This window comes from Cervus canadensis, chromosome 20 (genome assembly GCF_019320065.1).
Source record: "Cervus canadensis isolate Bull #8, Minnesota chromosome 20, ASM1932006v1, whole genome shotgun sequence".
Lineage (NCBI taxonomy): Eukaryota > Metazoa > Chordata > Mammalia > Artiodactyla > Cervidae > Cervus > Cervus canadensis.
The window spans coordinates 20,668,872-20,684,162 of NC_057405.1; the positions used below are offsets into that span (position 1 = coordinate 20,668,872).

General features: G+C 40.0%; 1 protein-coding gene across 2 annotated transcripts in view; it reads left to right on the top strand.

Annotated features, from left to right (window-relative positions):
• Nucleotides 1-15,291, top strand: part of ADGRB3 (adhesion G protein-coupled receptor B3) — an 851,399-nt gene that overhangs the window by 385,033 nt on the left and 451,075 nt on the right. For both annotated transcript variants that reach the window (XM_043439524.1, XM_043439523.1), the window contains one exon: nucleotides 14,407-14,601. In XM_043439524.1, coding sequence (XP_043295459.1) covers nucleotides 14,407-14,601 — 195 coding nt within the window. The remainder of the gene's footprint in view (nucleotides 1-14,406; nucleotides 14,602-15,291) is intronic.

Here is a 15,291-nt window from a genome sequence, read left to right on the forward strand (position 1 = left end):
CTACCAATGGCCTTTGCCCAGGAATGGTACTTCTTTTTGATGAGAAATTAAGACTATTTCTATTTTTTTTTTTTTTTTACAAGGAGGTAAGTTTATTGTACTCTGATTCTTACTTTGTAAATGTCCAGGTTTTACAGAGTAATAGGCAGTGGATATATACCTGGCTCCATTTTCAAGACTCAGTTTGTCCTCATACTAGTACCTTGCAATCTTCAAATTCATGGCATCTTCTCTCTCACTTCAGAAATTCCTGGGGCAAGAAATTCGGGTACTTGATGCACTATGGTCAAATGCTGTCCATCCTGGGCTCTGGGCAGTACATTTTTAATTTATGCAGGGGAATATTTAGCTAAATCTCCCCATCATGTTGTCACTAGACAATTGGCTCTTCAAATTTGAACTCCTAACCCTAAGATGAATATGTTTTTATATCAAATATAGAGCAACTTAAGTATCCACGTAACTAAAACAAAAGAGATGCCCTCTTTTTTACATAGGATGATCTCTGTCTTTCCTGGAGACATCAGATAGATCTGTAAACAATTTTTTTTTTAATTTTTAAATTTTTTTTTAGATCTGTAAACAATTTAAGACCATCATCTAGGGAGTGATTTTTGTCTTAAAAGTGGGCAGTTAGGAACTGAGGCAAAAGATACATATTTAGACCATTGCTTTAGGAAGAGAAGATTCTTGTATAATTATCTTTTAATTGAAGCCACTCAGAGCTGTGAGAACCTTTAATATACCTCACAGATGGACTGTAGGAGTTGATGCTGAAAGTAATATATAAATATGTGACTTTAAAGTGTGTCGCTTGCACAGAGTGACTACAATAAGCCCCTTTTTTAGGATTCACACAGTAGAAGCAGCTGTGACTGGCAGTAGGAGGCAAAAAGTGAAAAGAATAAGGTTATTTCAGGAACACACCTACTCCGTAAACCAGGACCCTCACCACATCTCTCTACATAAGTAGAAGGAGGCTTCATCCAAAATGATAAAAAGCTACTATCTTTAGACTTCAGGTTTTTTGTTTGTGTGTTTTCCCTTCACTGCTGCTCTTGTCAACACTAATAAATGTGAATGACACAGAAACTTTTAAGGCTTGTCCTTTGGAGCAAAAATGAACACAGAGTGCTGCAATGTGTGCAGATATAATCACTGATAATTATAACTTTACAAGAAATGTTAAAATTATAACTATTTCTAAACTACTGTGACTCAATGAAGAGAATTAAAAAATACAGCCAAAGGGAAATAGAAGCCTTCATGTACCCATGGGGGCTTTTTCTCTCCACTTGAATAAAACTACAGACAACATCTTTTATGAGTTGAGTTGAGTTTGGTTGCTCAGTCAGGTCTGACTCTTTGTGACCCCATGGACTGTAGCACGCCAGCATCCCTGTCCATCACCAACTCCCGGAGTTTACCCAAACTCATGTCCATTGAGTCAGTGATGCCATCCAGTCATCTCATCCTCTGTCACCCCCTTCTCCTACTACCTTCATCTTTCCCAGCATCAGGGTCTTTTCCAATGAGTCAGTTCTTCACATCAGGTGGCCAGTGTATTGGAGTTTCAGCTTCAGCATCAGTCTTTCCAATGAATATTCAAGACTGATGTCCTTTAGCATAGGCTGGTTGGATCTCCTGGCAGTGCAAGGGACTCTCAAGAGTCTTCTCCAACTCCACAGTTGAAGAGCATCAATTCTTCAGTGCTCAGCTTTCTTTATAGTCCAACTCTCACATCCATATGTGACTATTGGAAAAACTATAGCCTTGACTAGACAGACCTTTGTTGTCAAAGTAATATCTCTACTTTTTATTATGCTGTCATAATTTTTCTTCCGAGGAGCAAGCATCTTTTAATTTCATGGCTACAATCACCATCTGCAGTGATTTTGGAGGCCAAAAAAATAAAGTCTGTCACTGTTTCCATTGTTTCCCCATCTATTTGCCATTAAGTGATGGGACCAGATGCCATGATCTTAGTTTTCTGAATGTTGAGTTTTAAGTCAGCTTTTTCACTCTCCTCTCTCACTTTCATCAAGAGGCTCTTTGGTTCTTCTTCACTTTCTGCCATAAGGATGGTGTCATCTGCATATCTGAGGTTATTGATATTTCTCCCAGCAATCTTGATTCCAGCTTGTGCTTCCTCCAGCCCAGCGTTTCTCATGATGTATTCTGCATATAAGTTAAATAAGCAGGGTGACAATATACAGCCTTGACAAACTCCTTTCCCAATTTGGAACCAGTCTGTTGTTCCATGTTCAGTTCTAACTGTTGCTTCTTGACCTGCATACAGGTTTCTCAGGAGGCAAGTCAGGTGGTCTGGTATTCCCATCTCTTGAAGAATTTTCTAGAGTTTCTGTGGTGCACACAGTCAAAGGCTTTGATATAGTCAATAAAGCAGAAATAGATGTTTTTCTGTAATTCTCTTGCTTTTTTGATGATCCAGAAGATGTTGGCAATTTGCTCTGTTTCCTCTGCCTTTTCTAAATCCAGCTTTAGAAACCGTGAACATCTGGAAGTTAACGGTTCATGTGCTGTTGAAGCCTGGCTTGGAGAATTTTGAGCATTACTTCACTAGCTTGAGATGAGTGCAACTGAGTGGTAGTTTGAGCATTCTTTGGGATTGCCTTTCTTTGGGATTGGAATGAAAACTCGCCTTTTCCAGTCCTAAGGCCACTGCTGAGTTTTCCAAATTTGCTGGCATATTGAGTGCAGCACTTTCACAGCATCATCTTTTATGATTTGAAATAGGTCAACTGGAATTCCATCACCTCCACTAGCTTTTATCGTAGTGATGCTTCTTAAGGCCCACTTGACTTCACATTCCAGGATGTCTGGCTCTAGGTGAGTGATTACAGAATCATGGTTATCTGGGTCATTAAGTTCTTTTTTGTATAGTTCTTCTGTGTATTCTTGCCACCTCTTCTTAATATCTTCTGCTTCTGTTAGATCCATACCATTTCTCTCCTTTATTGTGCCCGTCTTTGCATGAAATGTTCCTTTGGTATCTCTAATTTTTGTGAAGAGATCTCTAGTCTTTCCCATTCTATTGTTTTCCTCTATTTCTTTGCATTGATCACTGAGGAGGGCTTTATCTCCCCTTGCTATTCTTTGGAACTCTGCATTTAAATGGGTATATCTTTCCTTTTCTCCTTTGCCTTTCCCGTCTCTTCTTTTCTCAGCTGTTTGTAAGGCCTTCTTAGGCAGCCATTTTGCCTTTTTGCATTTCGTTTTCTTGGGGATGGTCTTGATCACTGCCTCCTGTACAATGTCTTGAACCTCTGTCTACAGTTCTTCATGCACTCTGTTTATCAGATCTAATCCCTTGAATCTATTTGCCACTTCCCCTGTATAATCGTAAGGGATTTGATTTAGGTCATACCTGAATGGTATAGTGGTTTTCCCTACTTTCTTCAATTTAAGTCTGAATTTGGCAATAAGGAGTTCATGATCTGAGCCACAGTCAGCTCCCGGTCTTGTTTCTGCTGACTATATAGAACTTTCCATCTTTGCCTGCAAAGAATTTAATCAGTCTGATTTCAGTATCGACCATCTGGTGATGTCCATGTGTAGAGTCTTCTCTTGTGTTGTTGGAAGAGGGTGTTTGCTATGACCAGTGTATTCTCTTGGCAGAACTCTATTAGCCTTTGCCCTGCTTCATTCTGTACTCCAAGGCCAAATTTGCCTATTACTCCAGATATTTCTTGACTTCCTACTTTTGCATTCCAGTCCCCTGTAATGAAAAGGACATCTTTTTTGGGTGTTAGTTCTAGAAGAGCTTGTAGGTCTTCACAGGACTGTTCAAATTCAGCTTCTTCAGCATTACTTGTTGAGGCATAGACTTGGATTACTTTGATATTAAATGGTTTGCCTTGGAAATGAACAGACGCCATTTTGTCTTTTTTGAGATTGCATCCAAGTACTGCATTTCAGACTCTTTTCTTGACTATGATGGCTACTACATTTCTTCTAAGGGATTCTTGCCTACAGTAGTACATATGATGGTCATCTGATTTAAATTCGCCCATTGCAGTCCATTTTAGTTAACTGATTCCTAAAATGCTGATGTTCACTCTAGCCAGCTCCTGTTTGACCACTTCCAGTTTGCCTTGATTCATGGACCTAACATTCCAGGTTCCTATGCAATATTGCTCTTTACAGCATGGACCTTACTTCTATCATCAGTCTCATCCACAACTGGCTGTTGTTTTTGCTTTGGCTCCATCTCTTCATTCTTTCTGGAGTTAGTTCTCCACTGATCTCCAGTAGCATATTGGGCACCTACCGACCTGGGGGGTTCATCTTTCAGTATCCTATCTTTTTGCCTTTTCATACTGTTCATGGGGTTCTCAAGGCAAAAGTACTGAAGTGGTTTGCCATTCCCTTCTCCAGTGGACCATGTTTTATCAGAACTCTCCACCATGACCCTCAGTCTTGGGTGACCCTACATGCTATGGCCCATAGGTTCATTGAGTTAGACAAGGCTGTGGTCCATGTGGTCAGATTGGTTAGTTTTCTGTGATTGTGATTTTCATTCTGTCTGCCGTCTGATGGAGAAGATAAGAGGCTTATGGAAGCTTCCTGATGGGAGTGACTTATTGAGGGGGAAATTGGGTCTTGTTCTAATGGGTGGGGCCATCCTTAGTAAATCTTTAATCCAATTTTCTGTTGAAGGGTGGGGCTGTGTTCCCTCCCTGCTATTTGACCTGAGGCCAAACTATGGTGTAGGCAATGAGGAAAATGGTGACCTCCTTCAAAAGGTCCAAATCAGTGCCCCCAGCCCTGCAGCAGGCCACCACTGACCCACACCTCCACTGGAGACTCCTGGACACTCACGGGCAAGACTGGGTCAGTCTCTTGTTAGGTCACTGCTCCTTTCTCCTGGGTCCTGGTGCCCACAAGGTTCTGTCTGTGCCCTCCAAGAGTCTGTTTCCCCAGGCCTGTGTAAGTTCTGGTGCCTCTATGGTGGGGTTAATGGTGACCTCCTCCAAGAGGGCTTATGCCATACCCAGGTCTGCTGCACCCAGAGCCCCTGCCCCTGCGGCAGGCCACTGCTGACCCGTACCTCCTCAGGAGACACTCAGACACAGATCTGGCTCAGTCTCTGTGGGATCTCTGGTCCTGGTGTGCACAAGCTATGTTTGAGCCCTCTGAGCATCTCTGACAGGTATGGGGTTTCGTTCTAAACGTGATTTCGCCCCTCCTACCATCTTGCTGGGGCTGTCCTTTGCCCTTGGATGTGAGATATCTCCTCATAGTCACTCCAGTGCCACAGAGCTGCCACTCCACTATCTATAAAATCTTTTATAGATATTAGTAAATGACTCTAGGAACACCTCCATACTGCATTTCAAATTAACCACCACTACTTAATAATTGACAGCATCTCAGCAGCCTGGAAAGTTGCTTGCCAAGCCTCTTTATTTTTATATTCTTTTTTTCATATGAAAAAGATTTAGTGTCAAAACAAGCATGTTTGAGGATGACTTCTAACTTTTAAAGCATTTTGACAGTTTCTAACAAAAGTGTTGTATAAAACCTGAGTTAAGTATGTGATGGTTAAGTGTATGGACTCTGTAATCCAACTGCCTGAGCTTAAATCTTGGGACAGTTTAGGAGCTGTGCAATCCTGAGGAAGGCATCTCACCACAGCATGCCTCTGTGCCTTCATCTGTTACATGTGGGTAATTACAGCACCTCCAATTGTTGTTTTAAAACTCAAATGAGATAATTCAGGTAAAACACTTAGTCCCATGTTTGCCATAAAATAGGCACTTAATAAATGCTGTTATATTTTGTCATAATTGTTGCTATTATTTTTCAAAAGATTTCCAACTGTAGAAATTTAACAACTGTAGAAATTTAAAATTTGCCTATTTATATTAATTGGATAGCTCTTAAAAGGCAGTTCTGTCAGGAAATGTAAATGTTCCCTAATTATCACATACTTCTTTGTTTTGAATAATCATGGACAGCTACGTTTTTACCCTGTCAACTTTTGAAGATCACAGTTACAGAAGGAAAAAAGAAAATTCTTCTATGGTTTTGGTTTCCTTTAACAAGCACTTTGAGAAGATACCTTTGTGCCTCAGACAATGTGCTGGAAATTACAGGGTAAACAAACTGAAAAGGAAACTACACGCCCTCTGGAGTTTACAGTCTAATAGAATGGATAAGATAAGAACACAAACACTATAATATTGTAAGATAGAGCAAGATTACTTCTGTGAGGTTTGGAAGTACAGATCATATCATGATTGCAGTTATCTGAGAAGAATTCAGGAAGGAGAAAAGAAAGATAACAATTTAACAAAAGGATTTGGGGAAGACATTTAAAGTCATAGCAGTGCATAGTTCGGGGAGTAAGGCAGGGTCCCTGGGCTTTCTTTGGGAATGGTGAGTAGTCCATTCTGTTTGGCATTAGGAACCTGCGCCAGCAGAGGAACTGTGGGGTGGACCAACATGATGCTTCACAGATCATGCTGAGGTTCTCATAAACTACCTCAAGACTATTTTTAAAAGGTGCCTGATAGCTGAGCTCAAAAGACAAAAATATTTAGATATCAGGAGTTAGAGAAAAAAAGAAATGAATGCGAGAGTCATAGGGGGAAGTTGATACTACAGCAGCTGGGAGGGTTTCTGGTTATAAATGAGTCCTGGGTACCGGAGGTTGAGTTTCTAAAGCTTTGCTAGGTCTGATGACAAGAGCACCTTCCACATGAGTCATGGAACAAGCTGGCCTGCACAAGGCAAAGTCGTGGAACAAGCTGAACCAAGCTCCCTGCAACAAGCTGGCACTGTCTTGACTGCTCTGGCTTCATGGGTGAAACAAACTCTATAGATTTAGGTTGTGTATAAAAAAAAATTAGATTTATACAAGGTCTTAGGAAGAAGAGGGAAGAAATTACCTTTCAGAAACTGAAAGGCTTAGCTGAACTGTAAATAGAAGGAAGTAACATGGAAATTAACATAAAGTGATACAGTATCATTGAATTGCCTGAGGCCCTCACCCTCAGAGAAACATGCTCAAAGCTGGTCTCTAACAACTCTTTCACAAAACAACAGCATGAGGGTCTCAAAGGATAAACACACCTCAATGAATATGAGTTGACAATAATTTCAGATATCATGAGGGAGAGTTAGCAAACACAAGGATCAAGGGAATTACTGTTGCAAGTATAAATATTAGAAAATATGAAAGAAATGATAACATATTTGTTTAAAATAATTTGAGCAATAAAAGAGCAGAAGGCACAGTTAAATGCAACACTGTGAAAACATGACCCAGAACTTCTGTAAATGGAAAATAACGGCATTGAAACTAACGAGCAGAATACAGAACCAGTTAGGTATAGTTGAAGAAAAAATTAGTGATCAGAAGTTAGTTTGGAAAAAGATCACTCAGAAGCCAGAATAGATACAGATATGAAAATTGTAATAGAGAACTTAGAAAAATAAGAGTAAAATGAGACAGTTTAGTGTACACTTAATAGAAATGTATATAATATAATGGAAATGTAGTCCAGAAGAGTACATAGAGATTGCACAATGAATGAGTACTTAAGAATTTTCCAATGTGGAATACAGATAATATATTCAGATTTAAAAGAATTGTGAATAAATATATGCAAATCCATAGAAACTTAATCTGCATTGTATTAAAAACTACCACTGAGAAAAGACTGGTAATCTACAAAAGATCAACTGTGTAACTTGCAACAAGAGAGACACAGCATCACATTATAAAAATGCTAAAAGGGAAATAAAACATTCTCACATAAAAGATCAATTAAAAATGACTATAATTTTTATATAAAGTACATCAGAGATTGAACGAGTTACCAATCATAGAACCTTACTAAAAGATTAGAAAAGAGGAAACTATGCTCTGAAAGAAGAAGAGACTTTAAGAATCAATGATTGAGAAGCAGTAGTGAATAAATGAGTTCAGTTCAGTCGCTCAGTCGTGTCCAACTCTTTGCGACCCCATGAACCACAGCACACCAGGCCTCCCTGTCCATCACCAACTCCTGGAGTTTGCTCAAACTCAAGCCCATCGAGTCGGTGATGCCATCCAGCCATCTCATCCTCTGTCCTCCCCTTCTCTTCCTGCCCCCAATCCCTCCCAGCATCAGGGTCTTTTCCAGTGAGTCAGCTCTTCATACGAGGTGGCCAAAGTATTGGAGTTTCAGCTTCAGCATCAGTCCTTCCAATGAACACCCAGGACTGATCTCCTTTAGGATGGACTGGTTGGATCTCCTTGCAGTCCAGGGGACTCTCAAGAGTCTTCTCCAACACCACAGTTCAAAAACATCAATTCTTCGACACTCAGCTTTCTTCACAGTCCAACTCTCACATCCATACAAGACCAGTGGAAAAACCATAGCCTTGACTAGATGGACCTTTTTTGGCAAAGTAATGTCTCTGCTTTTTAATATGCTATCTAGGTTGGTCATAACTTTGCTTCCGAGGAATATGTGTCTTTTAATTTCATGGCTGCAGTCACCATCTGCAGTGATTTTGGAGCCCAGAAAAATAAAGTCAACCACTTTATAAAGTCATCCCAGAAAAATAAAGTTAGTGAATAAATAGATTAGATTAAATGTATTGCTGGCTTTAAAAATCAACAATAATAAAAGTAAAGGCTAATATGAAGAGTTCAAAATTAAAGTGGATTGAATTATTAACAAGCAATAAAGATGTAAAGACTGAAATGATAACTCACTGGATAGAAATAATAGGAGAATAGGGTTGGATGAATAAAATGAGATAGATAAAGGATTGGAATTGTCAGTTAGGATTCTGTTTGTTTGGCCTTGTAAGTTAAATAATAAAGGGCATATTTGATTTAATATGAAAATGGATGGATTTTTTGATGGACTTATTTTTTTTCCCAGAAGAGAAACCACTTGTTCAGGGGTGTGAAGGTATGATAATTAGCTTGGAGACTCACTCAGTTAAACCAGTTAGGAGAGTATTGTTGAGTGTGATGATAGGTCTTGAAGCCTGTACCAGATTCCATCTTGCCCACAGGTAAAAAGGACGGATATGAGAAACATACTATAGCTAGTATTTGGAGAAATTAGAAATTGAAGATAAGGGAAAATAGTCGCTGAGCCCATTTTTAATCTCTTTGTCTTAGCCCACCATAGCAACTAATGATATTTGGTTGTTTTAACAGACAAATGAAGTGATTCTAGGAGAGGTCTGTCCAGTGGTTCTAAGAAGTAAATAGTAGAGCCACATTGTTTAAAAACGTTAATTTACTTGCTTGTTTTTGGCTGTGCTGGCTCTTTCTTGCTGTGCAGGCCTTTATCTCTAGTTAAGGTGAGTGGAGGCTGATCTCCAGTCGTGGTCCGAGAGCCTCTCATCGTGGCGGCTCCTCTTTGCTGTGGAGCCGGAATTCCAGGGCGCGTGGGCTTCAGTAGTTGGAGCAGGTGGGTCAGTAGTTTGGCTCCTGGGCTCTAGAGCACAGACTTGGTTGCTGTGAATCATGTGGGATCTTCCCGGATCAGAGACCTGACCCGTGTCTCCCCCATTGGCAGGCAGATTCTTTACCACTGAGCCACCAGGGAAGCCCTTGGACCATATTTAAATCCAGGTTTGACGATTCCAACTGTTCTTTAAACATAGTATGCTCGTAAGACTTCCAGAGTGAATGCTTACTAGATAATTGTTGAGTTTAATTTGCAGCTTCAAGAGCTGTGGGAGTCAAGTCAGATTGTATACCTCTGATTTTGGTTTTGAAAACAAAGAAGATGAGTTGAAAGGAAATAGCAAGATGAGGCGGGGTGTGTATGTGTGTGTGTTGCTCAGTTGTGTCTGACTCTTGCAACCCCATGGACTGTAGCCCACCAAATTCCTCTGTCCGTGGGATTCTCCAGGCAAGAATACTGGGGTAGGTTGCCATGCCTTTCTCCAAACAAGATAAGGTATTGGTATATAAATAAGGTACCATTGTCATGCTGTATTTTGAGGGAAGGAAAGACTGAAAAAGAATGAAGACTGAAGAATGGGTGGGATTCAAAATCGTTGAGGTTTAACCCAAAGGCTTACATCATGGAGTTGAGAACAGAAGATGCAAGTGAGGAACAGTATGAAACAGAGAAAGATGAGGTGAGCAAACCCACTTTGAACTCTATTTCTTCATGATCCAGAAAAGAGAAAAACAGCCCCGGAGATAAACATGGATTCATCATTCTGGAAAAAAAGTGGTGAAAGGGTAGACCCAAGGTAGGAACTCTTGCATTATGGAAGGAAGGTCAAGAAACTGTCATTGTTTTTCACCTAAATACATTCTGAATGTGTCTTACCCAAATACCCTTTACACCCTTTATAAAGACTACCAGTAGCCTATGGTACTGTGTACAGATATTACTAGGTATTTGTTCTGGGCACCGTCCATACACAGACAATGCCAGGAAGGATGCTAATTAGTACCAGTTGTGAGAGCTGGTTTGTGGTCTGGTCATCTGTCTCAAAGATCAAGACTGAGAACAGCTCATTCTACATAAGCCTGCTAAGCAGCTGTCAGCTGGCAATGACTAATTTCTACTGACTGGGCCAAATTTGGTGCTGACCCAGACATGAAAGTCTGCCTTTCCTAGCTCTGATTACTTGAGACATCCAAAGCCCTCTGTATTATTTTTATTGCAAACAGAAAACATGTCTGAATGGTGCATTCCTCAGGATTCAAGTCAGTGTTGTGATGCTTTTGTCTGAGGGGAAGGATGCATTATGTCTATATGAATCAGACCCTCACTGGTACAGGTGCTCCCGCTCAGTCGCTCAGCCGTGTCCGACTCTTTGTGACTCCATGGACCACAGTCCACCAGGCTCCTCCATGAATGTAGTTTTCCAGGCAAGGATACTGCGGTGGGTTGCCATTTCCTCCTCCAGGGCATAGGAGAGGATTCCCAAAATAATAGATGGGCAGCTGAGTTGAATAGTCATGTGTTTATCTTGGCAGCCATTGCTACACCATGTTCCTAGTGGAGAACTGTCTAACTGTTCCTTGGATTTGAGCATCTCAGCTGTGATTTGTACTGCTAGCAGCAAACTGAGAACTGAGGTCTGCAACATTGTTTAGGGTAGACTTTATTAACTTCATTTTTCTTCACCATTTCACACTCCACCTACTGAAGCAGATACTTTTGAGTCCAGGAGCTGCACTGTCTCTGCAGGTCAGGGAGTTTATTTATCTTATGCTATCTGATACCAGTGTTTTCTATGGACTCTGCTGTTAAACAGCTCAGGACAACTTTCCAAGGGTGCCTAACTTAATCCCACAGGAATTAAAAGACATTTGTTGCACAAACCTAGACAGCATATTAAAAAACAGAGATATCCCTTTGCCAAAGAAGGTCCATATAGTCAAAGCTATGGTTTTTCTAGTAGTCATATACAGATGTGAGAATTAGACCATGAAGAAGGCTGAGTACCAAAGAATTGATGCTTTTGAATTGTGATGCTGGAGAGACTCTTGAGAGTTCCTGGAACTGTAAGGAGATCTAACTAGTCAATCATAAAGGAAAACAACCCTGAATATTCATTGAAAGGACCGATGCTAAAGCTGAAGCTCCAGTACTTTTGCCACCTGATGTGAAGAGCCAACTCATTGGGAAAAAAAAAAAAACGGATGCTGGGAAAAATTGTAGGCAAAAGGAGAATGGGGCAACAGAGGATGAGATGGTTAGATAGCACCCTGGACTCAATGGGCATGAATTTGAGGAAACTTTGGGAGATAGTGGAAGACAGAGAAGCCTGGCATGCTACAGTCCATGGGGTCACAAAGAGTCAGACATGACTTAGTGATTAAACAACAACAACTTAATTCCAAGAACTTAATGAGCTTAGAAGAAATCATTCAATAATTCATTTACTAATTTGTCCAACATATTAAATCCACTAGGTACTGGGATTATAACTGCAAACATAATACACAAAAATCTCTTCTTTCACATGGCTTCTGTTCTAATGTGGGAAGCAGAAAAATAAATGAGACAAAAGATAGACGCGCAATGGTAGGTAAGGTTAAGCACAAAGAAGGTAAGATAGTTTTTGAAAAGCTAAATTAATACTTAAATAAATAAAAGGGTAAGATAATTGAGAACGACAAGGATGCCTTTTAGATAGGAAGTCAGGTAAAACTTCTCTGAGGAAATGACAAGAACACATGTGGATCTCTGTGGGAAGACTATTCCAGACAAAAGGAAAAGCAGGGCAAAGACCCTGAGACAAGCATGTACTTAAAATTGAGGAAGATGAAAAAAGACCAGAGTGACCAGAACACAGCGCATCAGAGGAAAAGTGTTAGAGTCTCCAGGAACTAGATCACGTAGGGCACACAGATCACGATGAACCGGGAGCTTTTCTGTATGCTAGAGCTGTGCTGACTATGTAGGCTTGTGTGGGTTTATTTTAATTAAAAATATATATATTTTTAAAACTTGAAACTGTATAGGCATATTTTTCGAGGCTGAGAAGAGACATGACAAACTGAGTCTCCGATGACTTCAATTATATAAATAGTAAGTTGAAATGTTTAAATAAAAACTTAGGCAACCCTGGCTTCAAAGCCCATTCCATCATATTCCATCATAAAGATATAGCTGGAATATCATAGCTGAGTTCACTCTAGCATACTTATTTCTAAGACTATGAACAAGGCAGAAAACCTACCCTTAAAGTTCAGAAAGACTACTGGGACAGAAGACATATAAGCAAATGATTATATTTAATTCACTGTGATAGAGTAGCTGATGGATGTTTGAGTTAAGAGCACACAGAAGGAGTTGATTAACTCAGTTTAGAAATTTAGAAGAACCAGGACTACCTGAGTGGTAGGAAAAAAAAAAAAGAGAGACAGAGAGAGACAGAGAGAGAATGGTGGCGTATCCAGTGCAAACAGTATGACATTATGGCACACGTAACCTGAATAGAAAATTTCTGAGTTATCACTAGCTTAGAGGCAGGTCTGGAGTTCAGCCTGGTAGCACACATCATCATGTACCCCAGCTGGCTTCTACTGGGTGGTCAGCGTTCTTTCTGATTGGCCAACACAGTGTCTGCATCTTAGATTAAGTATCACTCCATAGCGACGAGCATTGAGACCTCAGAGATAAGCAACTGCTGGATCATTGATACCTCACCCATCCATTCTCTGGGCTTTAGTCAGGTGTTGATGGCTGGCACTGAGGGGAGACCAGGAGAGGAATAAGCAAATGGGAAGAAATAAACTCCGTTAACATGTTATGTTTTTAATGTAACACAAATAACAGAGCATGTTTCTGAAGATTTTTATTTTCCCAAAATATATTTAGAGTTTTAGAGATTAAGGAAAATTTAAATGTCTGAAGTGTCAAGGAAGCGCTTTTAAAAATACATTTTAAAGAAAATTCCTAACTCTGAGATTAATTCAGATTGATTGCCGTACCTCAAAGAATTTGTTAACACTTTTCTCAATGGGAAATTGATGGTTATGGTATTACACTTGAACCTTTCTAGGCCAGTCTTTCTCTGGTGTGTTATCTCCTAAGTATTTCATGATCTTATGATAAGTTAACGTTATCACAAATTTAGCAATGGGATAATAAAGACTAATGTTCTGTTAAATAAGTAAACATATAATGTATCCTTGCTATCAGTTTACCTTCTTTTACTGTAACATTCTTCCATGGGATAAGATGCCTTGGACTGGGCAATAAGCAAATATGAAAACTGACAGTGTATTTCTCTGGTCATCAAACTAATTTAAGTCTTGCATCTCAATGATTCATTCTGTTGCTAAAAACCTAGCTGAGAGATTTTTATTTTGTTGTTGTTTATTCCTTTTTAAAATAAAGCTAACTTAATCTAGCTTTCAGTCATGTTCGTCATAGTAGACCTCTAAAGTTTAACTAAATGTCTGTCTTAAGCTAAATGTCATTGTGAAAACTTTTTTTTTGCTGCTTCATAAAGATGGGTTTACTTTAAGAAGTAAGGGAAAAATCGTTAAACTCAGCTTCTTAAATACAAAAGGATATTTTGACGTTTCTTTTCTCCCATCTCTGCTCACACCTCACTGAACAACCTCCCCTGTTTACCATGTGCAAAACTACTTTTTATTTTTATTTCAGTTCAAACCCTAAATTAATACATGCTTCCTGCAAACCACTAAATTATGTTTTCTGAAAACTAGAAAAGGCAAGTCCATCAAGCCTGCCAAAATGTGGACACAGATTCTGGCAGTTTCTCCTTGTGAGGGTGGGAAACACGCAACTTAGTTTTGAAACCTTCCCAAGTTTTGCAGTGCTATTGGAAAGTCAGCTCTGCAGTTTTAAACACATTGGTCTGATGAAGCTATGTGGAGAAACAGTAATGAAGATTCTGATGTTTATTCTGTTCTGTTGACCATCACAGATCAAAGAACATCTTGCAAAGGGTCAGAGAATGCTGGCGGGTGATGGGATGTCCCAGGTCACCAAGATGCTGCTGGATTTAACTCAGAGGAAAAACTTCTATGCGGGCGATCTTCTGATGTCAGTGGAAATCCTCAGGAATGTGACAGACACCTTTAAAAGGGCAAGTTACATCCCTGCCTCTGATGGCGTCCAGGTAAGGGAGGCAACTCCATGAAGGAATACCAAGTGAGCTTGGGATCACTTATGGGCCTGAGAAGCTGGTATAGCCACCTTGGAGGATTCCTGGTTTGGAGCAGGGCGTGCTCCCTCCTGTTGGGGAAGAATCCAAGCTGTGTGCAGTGTGAGCTCAGGAAGTGACCCCAATTCCTTAGTCATTCTACCCTTCAGTGTCCTCAACACACATAATGCACCTCAAGGAGAGAGTGAGTAAGAATGTGTGTGAAGTGATTTGAGCCGTCGGCTAAAAGACACTATAGCAAATTCAAGGTTGTAGCATGGATCTTTTATTCCCAGACTTAATAACACCATCTTGCCATAGGAGACTGTTAAAAGTACATTGGGCATAATGAAAGCACATTGACTATAGCATGCAAAGAAGACACGGTTTAATTTTTTGTTTGGACTTTTGCTGTTAGGAGGGGGAAGGCCATACGTAATTTTGTGGAATTATTGCCTGAAAATGCCGGGCAAGTAGAGAATCGCCCTGGATGGGAAAATAAGTTCAGTAACTCCTCAACAGCTTGTTTGTCTTGTTATGGAAAACTTCTAGAATGGCATCATTTATTTCCAAAGCACAGTTTAAGTACTCATCCGATTGTAGAATTGTCTTTGCCATTAAGACCAAGCTTGTTGAATGGCAAGCATAGCATATTTGATGCAACAC